Source organism: Mastigoproctus giganteus, chromosome 12, assembly GCF_048544385.1.
Source record: "Mastigoproctus giganteus isolate SK-2022 chromosome 12, ASM4854438v1, whole genome shotgun sequence".
Taxonomy (NCBI): domain Eukaryota; kingdom Metazoa; phylum Arthropoda; class Arachnida; order Uropygi; family Thelyphonidae; genus Mastigoproctus; species Mastigoproctus giganteus.
Genome location: NC_143586.1, coordinates 84,016,769 through 84,040,933, shown reverse-complemented (window position 1 = coordinate 84,040,933; position 24,165 = coordinate 84,016,769). Strand labels below are relative to the sequence as shown.

Genomic DNA, 24,165 nt, shown 5'->3' with positions numbered 1-24,165 from the left:
CAAGAGTATTACTCCCTCTAGTTGCCTCCCGAACATGCTGATGTAGAAAACAATCATCCAATAAATCCACAAAAGCCTTGCTAGTGTGTGAGTGACCAAACCACAAATTCCAGTCAATATCTGGGAAATTAAAATCCCCCATTATAAGACTCTGATTTACTGGCCCACTCTATTTCCCTGTACAGTTTCTTATTATACTCATCAGAGTCATTAGGCCTATAGCACACTCCTACTCTCAATTTTGATCTCCCAATGCTTATGTCACACCAAACTGACTCAACACTGCACTGTCCAGCGATGTCGACTGGCTTCACTTCTTTGGTTTTTATGTGTTTCTTAACTAATAGCATAACCCCTCCCCCTTCTTATCCTGTCTATCCTTTCTGTAGACGTTGTACTCCCCAAATTGCAGTTCTGCATCCCTTATATCTGTGTGACACCACGTCTCTGATATCCCAACAATATCTGCCTTTGATGTTTTGAGCAATACCTCAAATTCATCAAATTTATTTACTAAACTCCTAGCATTGGTGTACACGCAAGTATACCTGCACCTGTTTCTATTCTTAGCTACCCTAACACAACCCATGTGTTTACTTGTACCGCAATGGCTCCCACAGTCTCTGAAATATCATGCATCTTGTTTTTCAGGCTTCTGCTCATTCTAATAGAAGCAGTGTAAGAATCTCTTTCAACTCTGCCAGTGGCTACTGTCATTCTATTGGTTTTTGTCTCACCCCAAGCTAGCAGTTTTCCGACCCACCTAACACTGCCTCGATAGCATCAGCAAATATTCTTGCACCCTTTCTATTTAAGTGTATCCCATCCCTGTAGAAGCAATCTCTCCTGTTAACAAGTACAGTCCAGGCTGAAAAAAATTCTACCCCTTGAGCCTTGCACAATCTTTCCAGGGCCGAATTGATCGACAAGGCTCTCGTCATATACTCCCTCCTATCGTGTCTGGGCAGAATTGCAGACACTTTCAAATTCAACCCTAATTCTCGGCTTTTGTTCAACAGTGACCTGTACTTGTTAAGTAACTCTGCCGGTCTCCTACTCTTAATATTATTAGTGCCAACGTGTACAACTATATCACCTTTTGTGCCCATAAAAGATGATATCCGCTCTACAACGTCATCAACCTTTGCCCCTGGCAGAAATACCCTGAGTAATAACATGAGTAATTACATAACATGAGTAATTACAGGCCTGTTAATTTAACATCTCTTCCATGGAAAATAATGGAGTCACTGGTTAAAAAAGAAATGCAGGACCATCTGGATTTGTTAAGGGAAGACCTGTCTAAACAATCTGATAGGTTACTATGATGCAGTGACCAGTTCCTTGTCTTTTATATCATATATGTTGCATCATATATGATATCAAAAAATAATTTTGATATCATACACTTGAATTTTAGGAGGCTTTTGATGTTTGTTTGTTATTTGGTTTTTAGGAGCATTAGCAACTAAGGCCATATTGCTCCGGGGATATGCGGTTTGTCATTCCCTGACCTTTCCGCATCCTCCGTATTTGGTGGTGACGGGCTCGAACCCTGGTCTAATCAAGAAGCGTGTACTACGCGCTGCTGCTCCTTCCCACCTGCCTACGGAGGCACAGAGGCTTTTGATACTGTTGTACATAAAAGACTGCTGTACAAACTAGAGCAATGTGGCATTAAGGGCAAGTTACTGCTATGGATAAAGGAATGGTGAAGTGGAAGACAGAATGGTTATCAGTGGGCACTGCTTTTCATGGACTAATGTTATCTATGGAGTACTCCCGGGTTCAGTGCTGGGCCCACTGCTGTTTTCAATATTTATTAATGATACTGATGAAGGTATATCAGGCTTAATGTCAAAGTTTGAAGATGATACAAAGTATGGCAGTGTGGTTAACAACAGTAATCAGGGTGAGCTACTGCAACAAGACCTAGGAAAATTGGGTCAATTGGCTGAGAAATGCCAGTTGAAGTTTAACATTGACAAATGCAAGGTACTGCATATGGGTAGCAGTAATCCCAGAGTAACTTATCACCTGTTTGGTACTACTCTCAGGGTAGTGGAAAATAAAAAAGACCTGGAGGTAATTGTGGAGTTGAACATGAAATTCTCTGTACAGTGCAGACATGCTGTCAGGACAGTTCACAGCATTTTGTAAATGATATACTATATAAATGATATAACTTTGCTAGTAGGGATAAGGAGGTGATTATCTCTTTGTATAAGGCCATGGTTAGGCCATATTTTAAGTATTGCATACAGATCTGCAGGCCTCATTTTGGGAAGGATGTAGATCTGCTGGAATTAGCATTAGTAGAGGCACGTGATGCAAGAAAGCAAGCTTATGCAGCATCAGCCAAAAAAAAAAAACACTTTCACTTCACCCCTCCGTTCGCTCGAAATACCTGTCCAGCTGAGCATAAATTTATTTAGGCTATCAACTTCCACAAAAGTCTGTTCCAGCAACCAACTACTCGCTGGCTAAAGGCAAATTTTCGCACATCTATCCTACACCTGAATGAGTGCAGAGAAGGGAAACCAGATTGGTGAAGGGAACAAAAGGGTGCTCCTACCTAGAAAGGCTTCAGTTCTGAAAATTGCAGCATCTTGAGACTAAGCACCTGTGGAGAGATCTGACTGAGGTGTTTAAATCCTTGAATCGATTGATTAAGCTTAAAGTTAATGGCATTCTTCCACTTGTTGACACTGCATACGAGGGGACATAAATTAAAGCTGAGGAAGGTCGGTTGCAGGATAGATGTGTGTAAGTCTGCCTTTGGGTCAGGGATGCCCAACCGTTTTAGGATATGGGCCAAAACTTAAAATTCTGAAGTTCACAGACTGCATGGGTCCTCACGGGTAGTGGTTGGCACAAGAACAGTTCCTTACTACTAATTATGCAGTTTTCAAAATATGATTTAATTTTTATTGTGAAAGTTTATTTACTATTTCATTTTATACATAACAATTAAATACTAAAAACCCCTACAGTCATTACACAACACTAATAATATTCCTATTGCATGGTTGTAATAATATAGTTATATATCGAGGAAGATACACAAAACGTCGTAAAAAACAATACAAACAAATCAAATATCAAATCATAGGGTGGATGCCCTCGAAGGAAATAAATTGAGGGGCCCATCAAGCTCTCAGCTGCCCACATCAACGCCAGAGCGTGCACTTGGTCATCACGCAACACAGCGGCAACCCCCAAGGCAGAATGCGCTGGTCCCACAGGAACTATTAGTTGTTGGTGACTCTATTGTCAGGGAAATGGGGAACATGCTATGTAAAAAGGATAGGTGGAACAGGACCAGGGTATGTCTGCCAGGGGCCAAGGTTGATGACGTTGTAGAGCGGATATCATCTTTCAAGGGCACAAAAGGTGATATAGTTGTACACGTTGGCACTAATGATATTAAGAGTAGGAGACCGGCAGAATTACTCAACAAGTACAGGTCACTGTTGAAAAAAAGCCGAGAATTAGGGTTGAATTTGAAAGTGTCTGCAATTCTGCCCAGACACGATAGGAGGGAGTATATGATGAGAGCCTTGTCGATCAATTCGGCCCTGGAAAGATTGTACAAGGCTCAAGGGGTAGAATTTTTTTCAGCCTGGACTGTACTTGTTAACAGGAGAGATTGCTTCTACAGGGATGGGATACACTTAAATAGAAAGGGTGCAAGAATATTTGCTGATGCTATCGAGGCAGTGTTAGGTGGGTCGGAAAACTGCTAGCTTGGGGGGATACAAAGACTAATAGTTTAACAGTAACCGCAGGCAGAGGTGAAGGTGATTCTTGCACAACTTCTATTAGAATAAGAAGCGACCTGGAGCGAGGGGTGTTGGGGGTTTCAGGGACGGATGGCAGTCATCCTGGAATAGTTGGGTATATGGGATGTGTTAGGGTAACAAGGAATAGGCATAGGAGCATGTATGCTTGCATGTATACCAATGCTAGAAGTATAGTAAATAAATTTGATGAATTTGAAGTGTTGGTCAAGACATCAAAGGCGGATATTGTTGGGATAGCAGAGACGTGGTGTCACAAAGATATAAGGAATGCAGAACTGGAATTTGGGGAGTACAATGTGTACAGAAAGGATAGACAGGACAGAAAGGGAGGAGGTGTTATGCTGTTAATTAAGAAAAACATAAAATCAAAAGAAGTGCATCCAGTTGATATAGATGGACAGTGCACTGTTGAGTCAGTTTGGTGTGACATAAGCACTGCAAAAGCAAAGATAAGAGTAGGAGTGTGTTATAGGCCTAATGACTCGAATGAGTACAATGAACAATTGTACAGAGAAATAGAGTGGGCCAGTAAATCAGAATGTCTTATAATGGGGGATTTTAACTTCCCAGATATTGACTGGAACTTGTGGGTTGGTCACTCACACACTAGTCAGACTTTTGTGGATTTATTGGATGATTGTTTTCTGCAGCAGCATGTTCGAGAGGCAACCAGAGAAAGTAATACTCTTGATCTGGTTATCAGCAGTGATCATTCGTGTATTAAGAATTTGCAGATAAAGGAACCACTAGGTGGCAGTGATCACAGTGTGCTGAAGTGGGATTTACTCAAAGAGGTAACTACCGTCAGGGGTAAAGGAAAGGGTTTTTGCTTCTGTAAAGGGGAGTACAGCGGTCTCAGACAGTTTTTAAATTCTGTACAGTGGGATCGACTGACGATGTTACAAACAGTAAATTCTAAGTGGGAAGCATTCAAGGAATTAATCGTGGAAGCTACTAGACTTTTCATACCGATGAAGAAATATTGTTCAAGGTTTAGGCCTAAATGGTTATCAAATGAACTAATGAGACTCGTGACAGAGAAGAAAAATGCATGGGATGCATATAAATTATCAGGCGACGCAGAAGCCTGTAGCAGATATAAGCTAGTCTGTAATCAGGTCACAAAGGAGGTTCGGCAGGCAAAGGCGGATTACGAGAAATCTTTGGCAAAAGATGCTAAGAAAAACAGCAAGGATTTCTTTACTTATATAAACTCTAAAAGGAAGGGGCTGAATATGATTGGTCCACTTGACATCGATGGTTCGACTGTTGATGATCCTGCTCAGATAGCAAACAAACTGAATGAGTATTTTGCATCTACATTCACACGTGAGGAATCATTACAGTTTGAAAATGGAAGAAGGTTATCAAATTGTAGCAGTGTGCTTAATGATTTTGTAATAACTGAGAGCAAAGTGGAGGAGAAATTGTTGAAGTTAAATATAAGAAAGGCACCTGGGGCGGATGGGATCTATCCAGTTATATTAAAGGAGGCGGCAAAGCAACTAAGCAAACCCTTAGCCATAATTATGAGAGCATCCTTGGATTCAGGGGAGGTTCCCACGGACTGGAGAAGTGCAAATGTATCCCCAATTCACAAAGGAGGTTCGAAGGGTGACACGAATAATTACAGACCAGTTAGTTTAACTTCTGTTCCGGGTAAAATAATGGAGTCACTGGTTAAAGATGCATTGCAGGATCATCTAGACAAGACTGCAGCAATAATTCAGACACAGCATGGGTTTGTTAAGGGAAAGTCTTGTCTGACAAATTTGATTGGTTATTATGATGTGGTCACAAAGGAACTGGATGCAAAAAATAATTTTGATATCATATACTTGGATTTCAGGAAAGCTTTTGACACTGTTGCGCATGGAAGACTACTGTACAAATTGGAGCAGAATGGTATTAAGGGTAAGTTGCTACAATGGATAAAAGGATGGTTAAGTGGGAGAAGACAGAGGGTGGTAATCAATGGGTGCTGCTCTTCGTGGACTAATGTTATTAGTGGAGTCCCACAGGGTTCGGTGTTGGGTCCACTGTTGTTTTGTATATTTATCAATGATATTGATGAAGGTATATCAGGCTTAATGTCGAAGTTTGCAGATGACACGAAGGTTGGCAGGGTTGTTAATGACAGTAATGGCAGTGTGCTACTGCAACAGGATCTAGATAATTTGGGCAGATGGGCTAAGAAGTGGCAACTGAAGTTTAACCTTGACAAATGCAAAGTACTGCATATGGGTAGAAGTAACCCCAGAGAAACGTACCAACTGTGTGGTACTACACTTAAGGTGGTAGAAAATGAAAAAGACCTGGGAGTAATTGTGCAGTCAGATATGAAGTTTTCTGAGCAATGTAGACAGGCTGCTAGGGCAGGTCATGGGGTTTTGTCAATGATATATAGGAATTTTGCTAGCAGGGAAAAGGAGGTGATTGTCCCTCTGTATAAGGCAATGGTCAGGCCACGCCTTGAGTACTGCGTACAGGTCTGGAGGCCTCATTTTAGGAAGGATGTAGATTTGCTTGAGCGTGTACAGAGAAGAGCAACACGATTGGTGAGGGGAATGAAGGGATCCTCTTACCAAGAGAGGCTTAAGTTCTGCAAATTGCAGTGGCTGGAGACTAGGCACCTGCGTGGTGATCTGATTGAGGTCTATAAGGCCTTGAATGGGTTGAGCACGCTGAATTCTGATGGGATCCTCCCACTTGTTCAGAATACGAACCTACGGGGACATAAGTTCAAATTAAGAAAGGATAGATGTAGAATAGATGTGCGGAAATTTGCCTTTAGCCAGCGGGTGGTTAATTGCTGGAACAAACTTCCATCTGTCGTTGTGGAAGTTGATAGGTTAAATAAATTTAAGGAGGAACTGGACAGGCAATTGGAGGGTATGGTGTGCTTTTTTTTTTTTTTTTTTTTTTGGCTGATGCTGCATAAGGTCCTACACTTGCTTTCTTGCATCAAGTGCCACTACTACTATATTAAAAGAAAAAAAAATTATTTTTAAAAGTCATTGTGAAACTGAAAATATTAGTTTCACAATGACTTTTGCTACATGTTGGTTTTAACCTCAAGGGAGGGACAACATAACATTTACAGCTGCCAATGTAATATTAAGAAATGGGCCAAGGGTTGGATATACCTGGTCTAGGCCATGTGAAAATGAAAGAAAACAACAACAAACAAACAAAAAAAATTTCTAAAAAGTAACATAAAGGTATTCTCGGTAATGCCCACAAAGTAAATTTCATGATGTGGCTAGTGACACAAGTCTTGGATGTGATAAAAGTAGATGTGACTACGGCAGAACAAAAGTCCAACATGGTAATGTGGTGGTATTGTTGTTTTGGTAAAGTTCTTTTACCAAACTAACAGTGACAATTTGGCTGAATTTCAATTATATTACTGTTTAAAAAAGTTAAGAAGAGGTACCCTCTTCCAAAATGGATTGCACAAAATGATGAGAAATTCTACTTCCACTGCTGGCAGAGGATGTCATACTGTTGATGAAATTGCTATTTCTGTGGCCGATGGCGCCAAACAATATGGCACCATTTCTCTCTGCTAGTAACACAGAGGTGTCATGATATGAGCAACACCTAATAACATCAATCTCTGCTGCAATGTTTTCTTTACAAGATCTGTGTGCTGCACCAGTTAACTCCACATGAACCTGTTAATGTACTGCCCTCACATATGATGATCTACCTCCTCTATCGAGGTGGAATGTTATGAACCTCAAAAACATCTTATGGACTTATGAGGCTAATATCAGCTTAGTGGCAGTGTGCACAGCCAGAACTACCAGGTATGGGAAATGCCTCCACGTGTACTTAATGATGTTCCTTTTCAACATCCACAATGTTACCATTTGGTCTGAGTTGCTAAGAAATGCCAGTTGATCACTGTAATCTCTAAAATCTAAAATCTGTATAATTTTGGGGCCTATATGGCTAAAAACCAGCTGCACTGATGATTTGGTTATAAATCAATAATTTTTAAATATATTTTCATCCTTTCTACAATTTGTGATAACCTACTTCCACTGAAATTTTCTTGAGGTGCATAACTAATGAAATAGATGGAGAGGTTTATCCTTTGATAGCCACTTCAAAGAACACTTAAGAGAATTTTCTGGTTTTGAAAGTGCTTGGTTAGCATTTTTTTCACTCTTGTCTCATTTTAAACCTAGTATTATTAAAATGAAATTTATGCTTTAAGAACAATATTGGCTGGGGGCTTCCTCTTTGTCTTTGAGAAGCAATTATATTGTAGGTTTTTTTTTTTTTTTTGCTGCTATCATTTATTACATGATTATAAAAAGCAATAATATTTTATACCTTAATCTGGAGTGATTCAATTAAATTTATAGTTTTTAATAATTATCTATCAAAACATTCATTGTATACTTTATAAACTGTCTGAAAGTGATTCAATATTGTAATCTTTTCACCTGTGAGATTTCAAGTTGATACATGTTCTAAAATTTATGAGTAAACTTATGATGGATAAATTTGTTCATATGGTTATGCAACTTTTATACAAGATCTATAAGTCTTACTGGGATTCTAATTACTTATACTGTAGTATTCTGATTACTAATATTATTAAAGAAAGGTACAGAAATGCCATTAGAACCATGCTATAATATGATGTCCCTGTAGTATTTTCATTAGAATACTTAGCAACCATCTATAGTCAAGATACAACAGTCCAATTTAATACATTTAGTAACTCATTTCCAGAAAGTCGGTAAGCAGTAGATGTCATTATAAGGGAACCACCATTTCCAGAGTGCTTGAATACTTTTTATAAGGAACTATATAGGGTGATTCAGAACACTTCTGCCAAATTTGGGGATCAGTAATAAAGAAAACCATTTTTATAAATAAAAGTCTGAAAATGCCTTGAAATTTTGCTAATCTATCAATCATTACCAGTTAGGATAGGTACTGATTATAATCTCCATGTTACAAAACTTTTGCATGGCCTGTCATGCTGTGTCCACATAATCAATATTCTCAAAGGAGCCAGCAGCATATCATTGTACATTCAAAGAATGTTTAGTTTGACTTATTTTTACTTTTTCAAAAGTTGACTGTTCAAATGGTTTTATTTAGTGATGGGCATAATCAAATGGTTAATAAGTGATTATTTCAATAATCAAAATAATAGATTATATGCAAATTAGATGATTATGAAACTGACAAGAAAACTGAAAAAAAAAAAAAAAAAAAAAAAAGGGGAGAGGGGGGAAAACTGCACTCCCGCTCCTGACCACTTGGCTATGGAGTTTTGCCATACCCCTCTTCAATCAACCATATTTCAACAGTGGTTTAACATTAACATAGTATGGCTCCAATCGTTTGCTCCTTTATGTTGTACAGGATTCATTGACTGCTCATATATGCACTTTAGATTCCTTGAGAATATAATTTTGTTTCTATTGGTAGACAAACCACTTAATGTATACCAGAACAATGCTATTACAAAAGACAGCCAAAGAGTTTTGCAAGATGAAAATTTCTCTTAGACAGAGAGAAATTTTCACCTAGCAAGAGATCAGTTCTGTGGTTTTCCTGCTCTTCTGACCTGATTTCATTAAATTTTTAGTTGTGGGAACACAAAACAACTGCTGTATAGCACTGAGGTTTCACCTGAGGATAAGCAGCATAAGCTACAGCAGCATATCCAGAATGCTGCTGAAATTCCCATAGCAGCTGTACCATCTGCAGAAATCACATGTTTGTCAATATGACGCTTGTATAGGCTTTTTTTATGCAAAAAATTAATAAAGAAATGTAACAAATATAGACTGCTTGAGTGCTTATTTAATTACCAAAATTTTAAGACACTTTAACTAAGGACTCACATCTGGTGAGTATGGGCTTGGCACACCCAGGGTCCTGAGCTGGATATCATCATTCTTCTCTTTCTTGGTGATTCCCTTCTATTTTCTCTCTCTCTCTCTCTCGAGGTAATTCAGAAATTTTTTTTTTGGCTGGTGCAGCATAAGCCTCAGGCTTCCTTGCACCATATAGCTAATAATAATAATAACTCAACATAGTGTTTTTGGATCCATGTTCATAAGATGTATTTTCTTTACTATTGATTCCCCAGTAGGTTCTTAAAGTTTGGCAAGGAAGTTCTAAATTATCCTGGAAGTAAAATAGTATATTATGTTGAATTATAATTATAAAACCACACCATTAACCCATGCACATGCTACAGTATATGAAGCACATTGTCAATCGATTTTAAAACACCACTTAGAATCTAATCACCAAACTGTACCAAACAAATACTGAATCAAGAGACAATGTGGGTGAATGGGGTTGGGTGCAGGGCTGCTAAGTGCAAGTACATACCATGCGGCAGTTATTTCTTTAAGTGAAAAACCTACCAAGTGCATAAAATGAAGCCAACCAAAGAAAATAAGTAGAAGACAGACCTACAAAATGTTTTGCAGTATTCAACTGCTCAAAATGTAGCCTGTTACCTCTTTCTCAATAATTTTCTCAATATATTCTATAGTCCTGAGCTTGGCTTCACCAGTATGTGCATCAATATACTGCTCAATCTTGCGAGTGACCTTCTCATCTACAATGTGCTCTCTCTCCACCACATGTGTTTCACCTTCTCTTGAAGTAACAACCAGACGAGGGAAGTCCATGGAGCAAGGTGTCAAGTTAATTTCACCCTGCTGGTTCTTGCAGGTCTAAAACAGTGATTGCATAAGACAGATATGGCATATAATATGATTTCTATTAGGTTTAAATTAATGACAAGAAAAAAATAACTGTTCAAGTATAAAAAAATAAGTTCAATAAATAAAAAATAAAAGATCCCTTTACAATATTTATTAAATGTCTGGGTAAAATATTAACATAACTGCATATTTAATTTTAATTGCATTGTATTTATGCTTAACTTGTTTATGGAATATGGCAGCAAATACTATATTCATAATGGAAATAGTATTTTCCATTATGAATATGTGAATAGATTTCTCAATGAAATGTTTTCTTTCTTGTCAAATACAAATCAAAGATGATGTGCCAATAGTGATAAAAAAAAAAAAAAAAAAAAAAAAGAATGTTTAATTAAAATTAACAAACAAAAAGTAACATTTTTCAGCTACAGTACAAAACGTAATCAGATGCAACATATTCTCTATAAGCCAAATGGTTGTAAGACTGGTTCAGGCCCTGGATTGGAGGCAATAAAATTATCGAAGACCAGCCTAATTTCTATAAGAAACAGGAAAACAAACAAAAAAAAATATATACATATATATTTTTTGGAAATAATGACTGTTTCTAAACTGTTAACTGATTTATGTCAAATCAGTTAACACAGAACAGAAAATTGCCTTTTCTAACATCTACTAGATTTTTATACTTTGATTGTATATTTGCTCAGTAGTTATCAGTTATTTTTAATCCAGACCAAGCTGATCTTTAGTTTCTATGTTAAAAATTAATTCTGGTGAACAACACAATGCAAACAGTTGGAAAACATTTTGTCACTGACACAACAAAATACTCTTGTGTCTAACCCCGGGAGCTCACATCTGGTGAGTATGGGCTTGGCAAACCCAGGGTCCTGAGCTGGATATCATCATTCTTCTCTTTCTTGGTGATGCCTTTCTACTTTCTCTCTCTCTCTCTCTCTCTCTCACACACACACACACACACACACACACACACACACACACAGGGGGGTAACTCGGGAATTTTTTTTTTTTTTTGGCTGGTGCAGCATAAGCCTCAGGCTTCCTTGTACCATATGGCTAATAATAATAACTGCATACAATTTTAAACTGGAATTATGAATACATTAAGCTTTAATACAATACAATGCAGTGCAGTGCAGTATATGTATTACAGTATATAATGTACAGTAAATATTAAAGTACAGTATAGTAATATGTTATATAATGACAAAGTAGGTGATATAATTATTCATTAAGTTGTGGATTTCAAAATCTGCCAACAGTTTCACCCCAAAGTTAACAGATTGAAGATTATGTCCTGTACTTGATTTACAGGGTATTTCCAAAAGTCACATTACATAGGTGAAGTAACAACCAGGTCATGTGTTAAATTACAGCTGCTTTTCAAATATTTCACCATTTATTTCTAAATACCCCCTGATTATAAGAACACACAATATTTGAACCCTTGACAACATGTCATCACTGGTTTCTGCACATTGAGATATGATTTCCTCCTGTAGCTCTGCAATAATTCTTTGTCAACTTTAATGTGCAACAGATTTCCTAAGTTACCAGAGAAAGAAATCAAGTGGCATCAGATTCAGTGATCATGGTGTCCATTTAATTGTCCATCTTCAAATTTTTTACTGGAAAATCTCTGCTAAGGGAGTGTTGGAAGGTAACTGAGAGGTGGAGTAATGCACTATCTTGCTGGAAGAACATAGCCAAATGTGTTTCTTCAATCACAGTATCGTTGAAAAAAGTAAGGTCCCTCCAGTTTTCTTGCCCCATACCTTCTACACATATTCTAAGCTTGAATTAAAGGTACATGCTTAGCAATAGAAAGACACAACTTTGTATAAATTACTTATAAAAAAAAAAAAATACTTATATTTATACATAAATATGAATTGTTATTGCCTTTTAAAGCTCAAGAAATTGCTTCAACTTCTTCATCAGACAAAAGAAGGAATTGTTAAAATGGCAAGCATGATTTAGGATAATTTGTTATATTTCACGCTTCCTTGTGCACTTTCAGTTTCACGACCAAGATCTAATAAATAATATATATTTATTCATTTATTTCCTTATCTTTAATGACACATGAAGTACTGGAAACTTGCCAACAAAAAATTTCAAATTTGAAAATGAAAAAGATGCACTGCCCAACTGATGAATTTGTAAGAGCAAATTTTTTTTTTTGGGACTTGTACACCATGCAGTCACAGGTAGCAAAAAAGTACATCCTCACTGAACAAAGAACAGAAACTTGTTTTAGAATCTCTGCAACTTTGGTAGTGAAAACGCCTACGACTAAGTCAGACTCATCCCGTTATTTTAATCAATTTCCAAATGGAAGTGGAAGATTTGAAAACTGTTGCTAAAACATATTTGGATTTAACATTCTTCAACGTATCTAGGAGTAATGACCTCAGTACATGGATGTGATGTACGCTGGATTGAAGAGCTATGTTTGAATTTTCAAACAATGGCATAATTAAAAGAAGGAAATATTGCCTTATTCAAGCCAGAAGAATGAAACATGAACAGATCTTTGGCACGAGTGAGAATGACATGTCAAGAATCATCAGCTTGCTTGGCTTGTTTAGGTTTGCTTTTTAAAAGATGTTTCCATTTCAGAAGTTGTTTTTTTTTTCTTGAGTTAGCATTAGCATTAGCTGAGGCTCATGATGCAAGAAAGGAGGCTTATAGAGCATCACCCAAAAAAAAACCTTCCCATTTCACCCATCCAGTCACTCCAAATGTTTGTCTAGTTCAGCCTTAAATTTATTTAAGCTATCAACTTCCGCAACAGATGGAAGTCTGTTCCAGCAATCAACCACCCACTGGCTAAAGGCAAACTTCCGCACATCTATTCTACAACTGCCTTTCCTCAATTTGAATCTATGCCCCGTCAGGTTCTTAATCTCAGCATGTAGAAGTATCCCCTCAGCATATTATAATATGGTTACAAAGTTCCTTTGTAACCACATCATAATATCCAATCAAATTTGTCAGACAAGACTTTCCCTTAACAAACCCATGCTGTGTCTGAATTATTGCTGCAGTCTTGTATAGATGATCTTGCAATGCATCTTTAACCAGTGACTCCCTTATTTTACCCAGAACAAAAGTTAAACTAAGTATCACCCTTTGATCCCCCTTTGTGAATTGGGGATAAATTTGCACATCTCCAGTCTGTGGGGACTCCCCCGAGTCCAAGGATGCTCTCATAATTATGGCTAAGGGTTTGCTTACTTCCCTTGCTGCCGCCTTCAATATAACTAGATATATTCCATCTGCCCCAGGTGCCTTTTTTATGTTTAACTTCAACAATTTCTCCTCCACTTTGCTCTCTGTTATTACAAAATAATTTAGCTCCCTGTTGGAGTTTAATAAACTTCTGTGCTCTGCTTCCTTACAGAATTCCTCATGTGTGAATGTAGATGCAAAATACTCTCTGTTTGTCAGCTATCTGAGAAGGATTATCAACAGTTGAACCACCAACATCAACTGGACCAATCTGATTCATCCCCTTCCTTCTAGAGTTTACATAAGTAAAGAAGTCTTTGTTTTTCTTTGCATTCTTTGCCAAGGATTTCTCATAATCAGCCTTCACTTGCCTAACCTCCTCTGTGACTTGATTACAGACTAGCTTATATCTGCCATAGTTTTCTGTGTCTCCTGCTAATTTATATGCATCCCTGGATTTTTCTTCTCTGCCAAGAGCCTCATTACTTCATCTGACATCCATTTAGGACTAAATCTCGAAAGTATTTCTTAGTTGATATGAAAAGCCTAGTAGCTTCCAAGTTTAATTCCCTGAAGGCCTCCCATTTAGAATTCACTGTTTTTAACATCATCAGTTGATCCCACTGTATAGAATTCAAAAACTGCCTGAGACCACTGTAGTCACCTTTACAAAAACAAAACCCTTCCCTTTACCCTCGATGGTACTTACATCTTTAAGTAAATTCCACATCAGAAGAACTGTGATCATTGTCACCTAGTGGTTCCTCTATCTGCAAATTCCTAATGCATCCATCATCACTGCTAATAATCAGATCAAGAGTATTACCACCTCTGTTTGCCCCTCGAACATGTTGCTGTAGAAAACAATCCTCCAATAAATCCCCAAATGTCTTGCTAGAGTGTGAGTGACCAACCCACAAGTTCCAGTCAATATCTGGAAAGTTAAAATCCCCCATTACAAGACATTCTGATTTACTGGCCCACTATTTCTCTGCACAACTGCTCATTATACTCATCAGATTCATTAGTCCTATAACACACTCCTACTTGCATTTTCCCTTTCCCAGTGTTTATGTCACACTAAACTGACTGAACATTTCACTGTACACCCATGTCAACTGGATGCACTTCGTTAGATTTTATATGTTTCTTAACAGCATAACCCCTCCTCCCTTCCTACCATGTCTATCCTTTCTGTACATATTGTACTCCCCAAATTCCAATTCTGCACTGCTTATATCTGTGTGACACCATGTCTCTGATATCCCAACAAAATCTGCCTTTGGTGCCGTGATCAATACTTCAAATTCATCAAATTTATTTACTATACTTCTAGCATTGGTGTACATGCAAGTATAGATGCACCTGTTCTTACTCTTAGTTACCCTAATACAGCCGAAGTATTTATTTGTTCCATGATGACTCCCAGCAGCTCTTAAAATCCCCAGCAACTTGCTCTCTAGGCTGCTGCTCATTACAATAGAAGCAGTGCACGAATCGCTTTTGCCTCTGCCTGAGGCTACTGGTTAATCTTTTAGTCTGTGAATCCACCCCCAAGCTAGCAGTTTTCCGACCCACTTAACACTGCAAATATTCTTGTACCCTTTCTATTTAATTATATCCCATCTCTGTAGAAGCAGTCTCTCCTGTTAGCAAGTAAAGACCACGCTGAAAAAAATTCTACCCCGTGAGCCTTGCCCAATCTCTCCAGTGCTGAATTTATTGACAAGGCTCTCATCATATACTGTCTCCTATCGTGTCTGGGCAGAATTGCTGACACTGAAATTCAACCCTAGCTCGCAACTTTTTTTCAACATTGACTTGTACTTGTTAAGTAAATCTGCAGATCTCTTATTCTTAAGGTCATTTGTGCCAATGTGTACAACAATATCACCTTTTGTGTCCTTAAAACATTTTTACTACTTTTTTAAAATAAAGTGGCTGAAGATACTCTGTCCAGCTCTTGAATATATCAGAAGAGTAATTAATGACCATAAATAGTGACAGTCTCATCCTGCTGGTTCACATTTCTCTTCAATTGTCTCATAATACTGAACGAAAAAAAAAAGCAGTATACTAATATTTTCTGGACATGATTTTTCAAAATATCTCTAGATGGAGCTATTAGTTTTAAAACTGGCCAAATTGGACTGTGATCATTCTTACCCCATACCCTCCATTTGCTTTCAACCAAAATAACTGACACTCTTGCCATGAACTGTAAGGGAAAAAAAGTTCTCTGAATGGTTCTTAAAAAATATTTTTAAAACTTTTAAAATGATAGTCTATAATATTACGCAAAAATAACAATAAAAATATGAACTATCTCAAAATGAAGGTCTGGGAAGTCAAGTTTTGTAATACACTTCAAATTAGTGGTAAAAATGAAGTAGGTTGATTGGTAGTTAGAAGAGGAACAATAGCAATATAATATACTTTGCATTTTAATATAAAAAAAAAATAATAATAATGAAAAAAAAAAAAAAAAAACGAGAAGTCTGTATCAAAGAAAGAATCTGGGATCGATCCCAAGTTTACAAAAGGAGCTGGGTCCCAGCACATTATATATACTGCTACCAGAGCATGCTATTAATATTGCCCATGAATTGCTAATTTCTCCTTACAATTCTAGGCAAAGTGTATCACGTTCTTTTTATTTATAAATGTTACTTAATTTGCATTTTTTTACACTTTTTCCCTCCCTAACAATTCTTGGCAAGTGTTCACATTGTCAAGGTGGATTGGCAGTTAGAATGGGAGGCAACCAACTACCAATCATGATTAGTGACAACTGATGAGAGCCAATGTCAGCCTTACATCAAAAAGCCAAATGTGTGAGATCTATACATAAAGGACTGCTTTAAATATTCTTTCTCTCATATCTTACTTGCCCTTACTTAATTTATATTAATGACTCACTTACAGCAGGTTACGAAAATGGGGATGACTTAATTTTTTTTTTTTTTAATTTGTAGTTAGATGGAAATGAGCTTGCTCGGCAGCATAGCTGCTCTTTGTTATGCTTATGGCTATGCTATAAATGGAGCTGACTGTGAAACTGTCAAGTGATTGACATGTGTATCTTTTTATTTGAGCAGTTCTAAAAAAAATCTCTATAGTTATATAATCTGTTTATCTGTGTAAATCAAATATTAAACTTAACACAGGTTTTGAATTTTGGATGTAAGGTAAACTGCAGCCATTATCAATCCACTGCAGGATGGAAGCCTCCTCAATGATTCATGTTGAGGGAAATGGACCATAATCTGCCACGCTGGTCCGGTGTGGGTTGGCAGATCGGCCATATTTAGCAGTCAGGGGTTTGAACCTCGGTCCACTCAAAGAGCGTGTGCTATTGCACTTTCGCTCCTGATCACTCGGCTACGGAAATCAAATATTAAACTTATCACAGGTTTTGAATTTTGGATGTATAAGTGACTAAATAGAAAGATAAAATTTCCCCACATGCAGTTAAGCAGCTAACTTGGGTATTTGTCCAGCGTCCAAGCTTTGGCATCTATACCTTACTCAGAGTTCAATGAAACTACTCTCTAACACCTGATGATAGATATCTGGCAATTTATATACTGGACAGTGAAAAGATAGGTTTCTCTTAGATTATTTTTAAGAACTGACAGAATTATACAAATGAGAAATGAGCTGTATTTATACTTATACGGGCTTCTTATGAAAAAGTCTGATATCCGGAACAAGCAAAAACTTATTTGAACTAAGACAAAGTCTTAATATAAAGTTAAATTGTTCATCTGTCCTAGTCCTAGCTCAAATCATTCCTGCTTTAGGCCAAACCCTCACCCCCTCTGTATCCTCCCCTACTCTGATAATGCCAGTTCCAAGCCTGGATCAAAATAAAGCATGGTTGACATCAGGCAAGAGTCAGCTGGAAAACTTATATCAAATCTACGAGCAGTCCTCAACTTTTCGCACACTGGGAGTAAAAAATATAAACGGACTGCAAGGAAGACAGTCCTCAACTGAGAGTGCAGCTTTCGGTACTACAGCTTCCAGCTTTTGACTTTCAAAAACCTGGAGATCAGAAATTGCAAGTATGAGGAAAACAGGAGTTTTTTAGCACAAAAATACTCAATTTGTGCTTTTTGTAAAGATCTTCTTTTCTGCTTTTTTTAAAAAAAAAGTTCTTTACAAAATAAAAACAGGAAGAAGACAAGATTTTTTGGTTAAAAGTTAGGAGAGTTTCTTCACGTCTCAGTATACTATAAATGAAAATTCACTGATAACATGCACATATAATAAAATATGGACATAGAATTGTTTACTATATTGGTAAGCAGGGGCAGCTCATTGGTAGGCACTGCGGAACTGAAGAACCCCCAGCTTTTTAAATCTAGATATACAGTCAATGGAGTTATATGAAATTTTGTGAAGAACAATGCAACACAATGAATATTTTTATTAACAGGTCTCGCATATAGTATACTCATCCTCTATTTCCAATAAGAATTTCAATAATAAACGAATAAAAATACAAAATCGTTTTCAACTTTGAAATTTAACCGTAGGTGGAACTGTGCACTACATAGTTCCATGTTTTGGCCCATGGTTGAGTCAATGCCTAGTTGGTAGGTTGCCAATACACATTTTTTAGAGGTGATAAAACAAGTCAAAGGAACTGCAGAGCGAGCAGGGATGATTTGACAGTGCATCAAACTTGAATGAAAAAATTATTAATCCATTTTCAACAAATAAAAACCGAAGAATGGATTTTACTTTTAAATAAAATTTTGAGATTACCCAAGTCTGTTAAAATGGTAAGTGTCCAGTTAATGTTTTCTGGTATTTTTAATTTGCTTATTATTACCATCTGTGTCTACATGTCTTATAACCAAGGCAATTTAATGTTACATTAAGAAGTAGCAACCCCATACATCAGAGTCAGGAGCCGCCACTGTTGGTAAGCAACCCTATGGACATTGGATTACTTACCAGTATAGTATGCTTTCGAACATTAGTTCACCTAAGATTTTTGTTTGTGTATTTCATTGTCTAAACATCAACTGACCCTGATTGCTTTAAGAAAAATACTGTCGCAGACTTTGCCTTCCACAAAAACGTTGGGTCAGATTTTTTCACAAAAATGGCCTCTTCACATTCACACTTGGCTGTTGAGAGTATTTCCAAAACTTCACTAGAAAGGTAAGATCTGAACTCTATTTTTATTTTTCATCATCTGAATATTCTCTCGCATTCAGCATTGCCATGAGAAATTCTTAAAATGTTAAATATGACTAAGGATAATTGTTATATTTCAAGCTTCCTTGTGCACATGTTATTTCCCAAACCAAGGACAACTGTATATCAATTCTTTCTTTCTTTCTTTTATAATAGCATCTGGTGAGTTCTCAAACTGAAACTGACTGATGCTGCAAAATATCTATTGCTTCATGTTTAACAATGCCAAGAAATACTCAATTTGTGCTAACTCAACATTTATAAAAACATCACTTTTCAATGGGAACTTGGGCACTAAATAGTCACATGCAGCAGTTAAGCACTTCTCCACTGAACAGTATAACAGAACTCTTCTTCTCTTGTTTTAGCCTCTCCACAACCTCAAGAGAAAAAATGCCTAAAGTCTAGTTTAGTCTGCTATGGTAATCAATTTCCAAAATGGAAGTTAAAAATACAAAAACTGTTACTATAATAAATTGCATATAATAGTCTTCAAAATATCCAGGAGTAAAGACCTCAGTACATGGATGTGAGATACACTGGATTGAAGAACTAGATTTGGATTTTCAAATATTGGCATAACATTTAAAAGAAACAAGCAATTGCTTTATTCAAGTCATAGAGGAACATGAACAGGCTTTGCCTAGATTTTCAGCCTTCTTGCCTGTTTAGGATTGCTTTCACCAGAAGTTTGTGATTCAGAAGTTACTTTTCTTGAGTTCATCAATTTGGCTGCTTTCAAAACTTTTGGATCATGATTTTTTTTTTTTTTTGATTTGGTAGTTGTTGGTGCATCGGCTTCTGTGGCCATATTGCACCTCCCAAGGTTTTTGCAGTACTTTGATCCAAGCCCGAGGCGGGAATCGAACCCGCGACCTTTGGGTTGCCGGGCAGGTACTTTACCCACTCGGCTAGCCCGGTCGGCCTTGGATCATGAATGCCATGTGAACATGTGCCACTTGCTAGTGATCACTCATTGCACTTTTCAATATGGTAACTCTGAAAAGGGTTCATATGGCTTTTCCCACCACTAACCACTTCTTCAAATAGAGTTGTCAAAGGTTGCCACTGTTATATTATACTAGTTACACATGTAACCAAAAACAGCCTACATAGATGCTAAAAAATCTTTATTATTTCAGTGGCATGCATCAGTACATGAATTAATCAGATGACAAAGATAGCCTATTACCACCAAGTGCTTAACTCTTCTTTACACTCTTGCTACTCTATAGTTGATAACACACCTGTTATGGCCTATCATAACAGGTGCTTTATCAACACAAGTGTCAGCCAGTTTTTTGAAGGACTCCTGCATGCTTTGTTGTATCCTGTAGAGTCATGTTATTCTCCTGGCACTGTGAGCAAGATGCTTTCAATTTTATTTTATTTATTTATTTATTTTTAAATACCATAAGGTCACCACAATGGGATACAGCTGGAAATCACTTTGATTACTGCCATCTGTAGCACTCGAAAATGGCCCATTTTTCAGGACTATCACTACCCCTTCTTTCCCTATACATGCAATTTTACTAACAATACTTGTTTTTTTGTTTTTTCAGAAATGTATATTTTGCTATTTCACTATTAGGAAACATATTTCTGAAAAATGTGACTACATTATCAGCATAGATCAGAGCACAATTACGTTCTGACAAAAGATGCAAATAAATTTTCAACATTTACGACATCATTATCATCATCACTATGAAGTGCTACATATATTTTTGTATTTCTCTTGATGCACTGATACTGTCATCATGCTTATTTGTTTTCAAATGTCTGATTATATCACTTTACTCACTGCTTTAAATTGAAAAGTCATATCAGCATACAGTACATGAGTCAAAAGTATGATAAAAATGATTTTACAATACATGGATAACCTTGCATATATGTCTTGTGAAATTTAAGTCATTCTATTTAGCATTAGCAGAGGCATATGATGCAAGAAAGCAAGCTTATTCAGCATCAGCCAAAAAAAAAAAACACAACCACTACTCCCATTTCACACCTCCGTTCGTTCGAAATACCTGTCCAGCTGAGCCTTAAATTTGTTTAGGCTATCAACTTCAACAACAAGTGATGGAAGTCTATTCCACAAACCAACTGCCCGCTGGCTAAAGGCAAATTTCAGCACATCTATCCGACATCCGTCCTTCCTCAATTTGAATTTATGCCCTCTCAGGCGATTATTCTGAGCAAGAGGAAGAATCCCATCGGCATTGACCATGCTCAAGCCATTCAAAGCCTTATACACCTCTATCAGATCACCTCGCCGATGCCTAGTCTCCAGGCTCTGTAATTTGCAAAACTTAAGCCTTTCTTCGTAAGAGCAACCCTTTATTCCATTCACTAATCTTGTTGCCCTTCTCTGTACTCGTTCCAGCAGCTCTACATCCTTCTTGAAATGAGGCCTCCAGACCTGTATACAGTACTCTAGGTGTGGCCTGACCATTGCCTTATACAAGGGAATAATCATCTCCTTATCCCTGCTAGAAAAATTCCTGTATATCACTGACAAGACACCATGAGATACTCTTGCAGCTCGTCTGCACTGCTTAGAGAACTTCATATCTGCCTGCACAATTACCCCCAGGTCCTTTTCATTCTCTACCACTGTCAGCGTAGTACCACAGAGTTGATACGTTGATCTGGGGTTACTGTTTCCCATATGTAGTACTTTACATTTGTCAATGTTAAACTTCATTTGCCACCTCTCAGCCCATCTGCTCAACCTTTCCAGATCCTGTTGCAGCAGCATAGTATCAGTAGTGTCCTTAACAACCCTGCCAACCTTTGTATCGTCTGCAAACTTGGACATTAAGCCTGATACACCATCATCAATATCATTTATAAATACAGAAAACAACAATGGACCCAACACCGAACCCTGAGGAACTCCACTAATAACATTAGTCCACGTTGAGCAGTGTCCATTGATTACCACTCTCTGTCTTCTGCCACTCAACCATCCCTTTATCCATAGCAGCAATTTGCCTCTAATGCCACACTGCTCCAATCTGTGCAGCAGTCTTCCATGCGCAACAGTATCAAAAGCCTTTCTAAGATCCAAATATATAATATCAAAGTTATTCCCTGCATCGAGTTCTTTTGTGATTACATCATAGTATCCAATCAAATTGGTCAGACAAGACCTGCCCTTAACAAAACCATGCTGTGTCTGAGCTATAACTGAATTCTTGTCTAGATGATCCTGCAGTGCTTCTTTAACCAGTGCCTCCATTAATTTTTCTGGAACCGAAGTTAAACTAACAGGTCTATAATTACTTGTGTCAGCCTTTGATCCTCCTTTGTGAATTGGGGTTACATTTGCACATCTCCAGTCTATGGGTACCTCCCCTGAGTCCAAAGAAGCTCTCATAATTATGGCTAGGGGTTTTCTTACTTCCTTTGCTGCCTCCTTTAATATAACTGGATAGATCCCATCTACTCCGGGTGCCTTTTTTATGTTCATCCTCAACAATTTCTCCTCCACTTTCCTCTCAGTTATTAGAAAATCATCTAGCTCACTGCCAATGTTTACTTCCCCTATGACATTCCCCTTCCTGAATAACTCCTCATGTGTGAATGTAGATGCAAAATACTTGTTTAGATTGTTAGCCACCTGAGCAGGATCCTCAACTGTTGAACCATCAACATCCAGTGGACCAATCTGATTCATCCCTTTCCTTCTCGAGTTTAAATAGGTAAAGAACTCTTTTCTGTTTTTCTTTGCATCCTTTGCCAAGGATCTCTCATAATCTGCCTTTGCCTGCCTAATCTCCTTTGTGACTTGGTTACAGACCAACTTACATCTATCATAGGCTTCCATGTCACCCATTAATTTGTATGTATCCCATGCATTTTTCTTCTCTGCCATATGTCTCATTAGTTCATCTGACAACCATTTAGGCCTGAACCTTGAACAATATTTCTTGGTTGGTATGTAAAGCCTGGTCGCTTCCAAGATTAGTTCCTTGAATGATTCCCATTTTGAATTTGCTGTTGGTAACATCATCAGTTGGTCCCACTGTATAGAATTTAAATACTGTCTCAGACCATCATAGTCGCCTTTATGAAAGCAAAAACCCTTCCCTTTACCTCTGATGGTAGTTACCTCCTTGAGTAAATCCCACTTCAGCACACTGTGATCACTGCCACCTAGTGGTTCCTTTATCTGCAGATTCTTAATGCATGAAGAATCACTACTGATAATCAAATCAAGAGTATTACTCCCTCTAGTTGCCTCCCGAACATGCTGGTGTAGAAAACAATCATCCAATAAATCCACAAAAGCCTTGCTAGTGTGTGAGTGACCAGCCCCCAAATTCCAGTCAATATCTGGGAAATTAAAATCCCCCATTATAAGACTCTCTAATTTACTGGCTCACTCTATTTCCCTGTACAGTTTCTTATTATACTCATTCAGAGTCATTAGGCCTATAACACACTCCTACTCTCAATTTTGATCTCCCAATGCTTATATCACACCAAACTGACTCGACACTGCACTGTCCAGCAATGTTGACTGGCTTCACTTCCTTGGATTTTATGTATTTCTTCACTAATAGCATAACCCCTCCTCCCTTCCTGTCCTGTCTATCCTTTCTGTAGACATTGTACTCCCCAAATTCCAGTTCTGCATTCCTTATATCTGTGTGACACCACGTCTCTGATATCCCAACAATATCTGCCTTTGATGTTTTGAGCAATACCTCAAATTTATTTACTAAACTCCTAGCATTGGTGTACACTCAAGTATACATTAGCTACCCTAACACAATCCATGTGTTTACTTGTACCACAATGACTTCCAGCAGTCTCTGAAATATCCTGTATCTTGTTTTTCAGGCTTCTGCTCATTCCAATAGAAGCAGTGCAAGAATCTCTTTCACTTCTGCCAGTGGCTACTGTTAATCTATTAGTCTTTTTCTACCCCCAAGCTAGCAGTTTTCCGACCCACCTAACACTGCCTCGATAGCATCAGCAAATATTCTTGCACCCTTTCTATTTAAGTGTATCCCATCCCTGTAGAAGCAATCTCTCCTGTTAACAAGTACAGTCCAGGCTGAAAAAAATTCTACCCCTTGAGCCTTGCACAATCTTTCCAGGGCCGAATTGATCGACAAGGCTCTCATCATATACTCCCTCCTATCATGTCTGGGCAGAAT

At 37.7% G+C, this 24,165-nt stretch overlaps 1 protein-coding gene across 6 annotated transcripts in view; it reads right to left on the bottom strand.

Moving 5' to 3' along the window:
* The window catches only part of scrib (scribble planar cell polarity protein), a 1,177,936-nt gene that overhangs the window by 85,677 nt on the left and 1,068,094 nt on the right, over positions 1-24,165 (bottom strand). For 5 of the 6 annotated variants that reach the window (XM_090386364.1, XM_090386366.1, XM_090386370.1 and 2 more), the window contains one exon: positions 10,307-10,525. The exons of the other annotated variant lie outside the window; for it this stretch is intronic. In XM_090386364.1, coding sequence (XP_090242490.1) covers positions 10,307-10,525 — 219 coding nt within the window. The remainder of the gene's footprint in view (positions 1-10,306; positions 10,526-24,165) is intronic. 6 annotated transcript variants of the gene reach the window in all.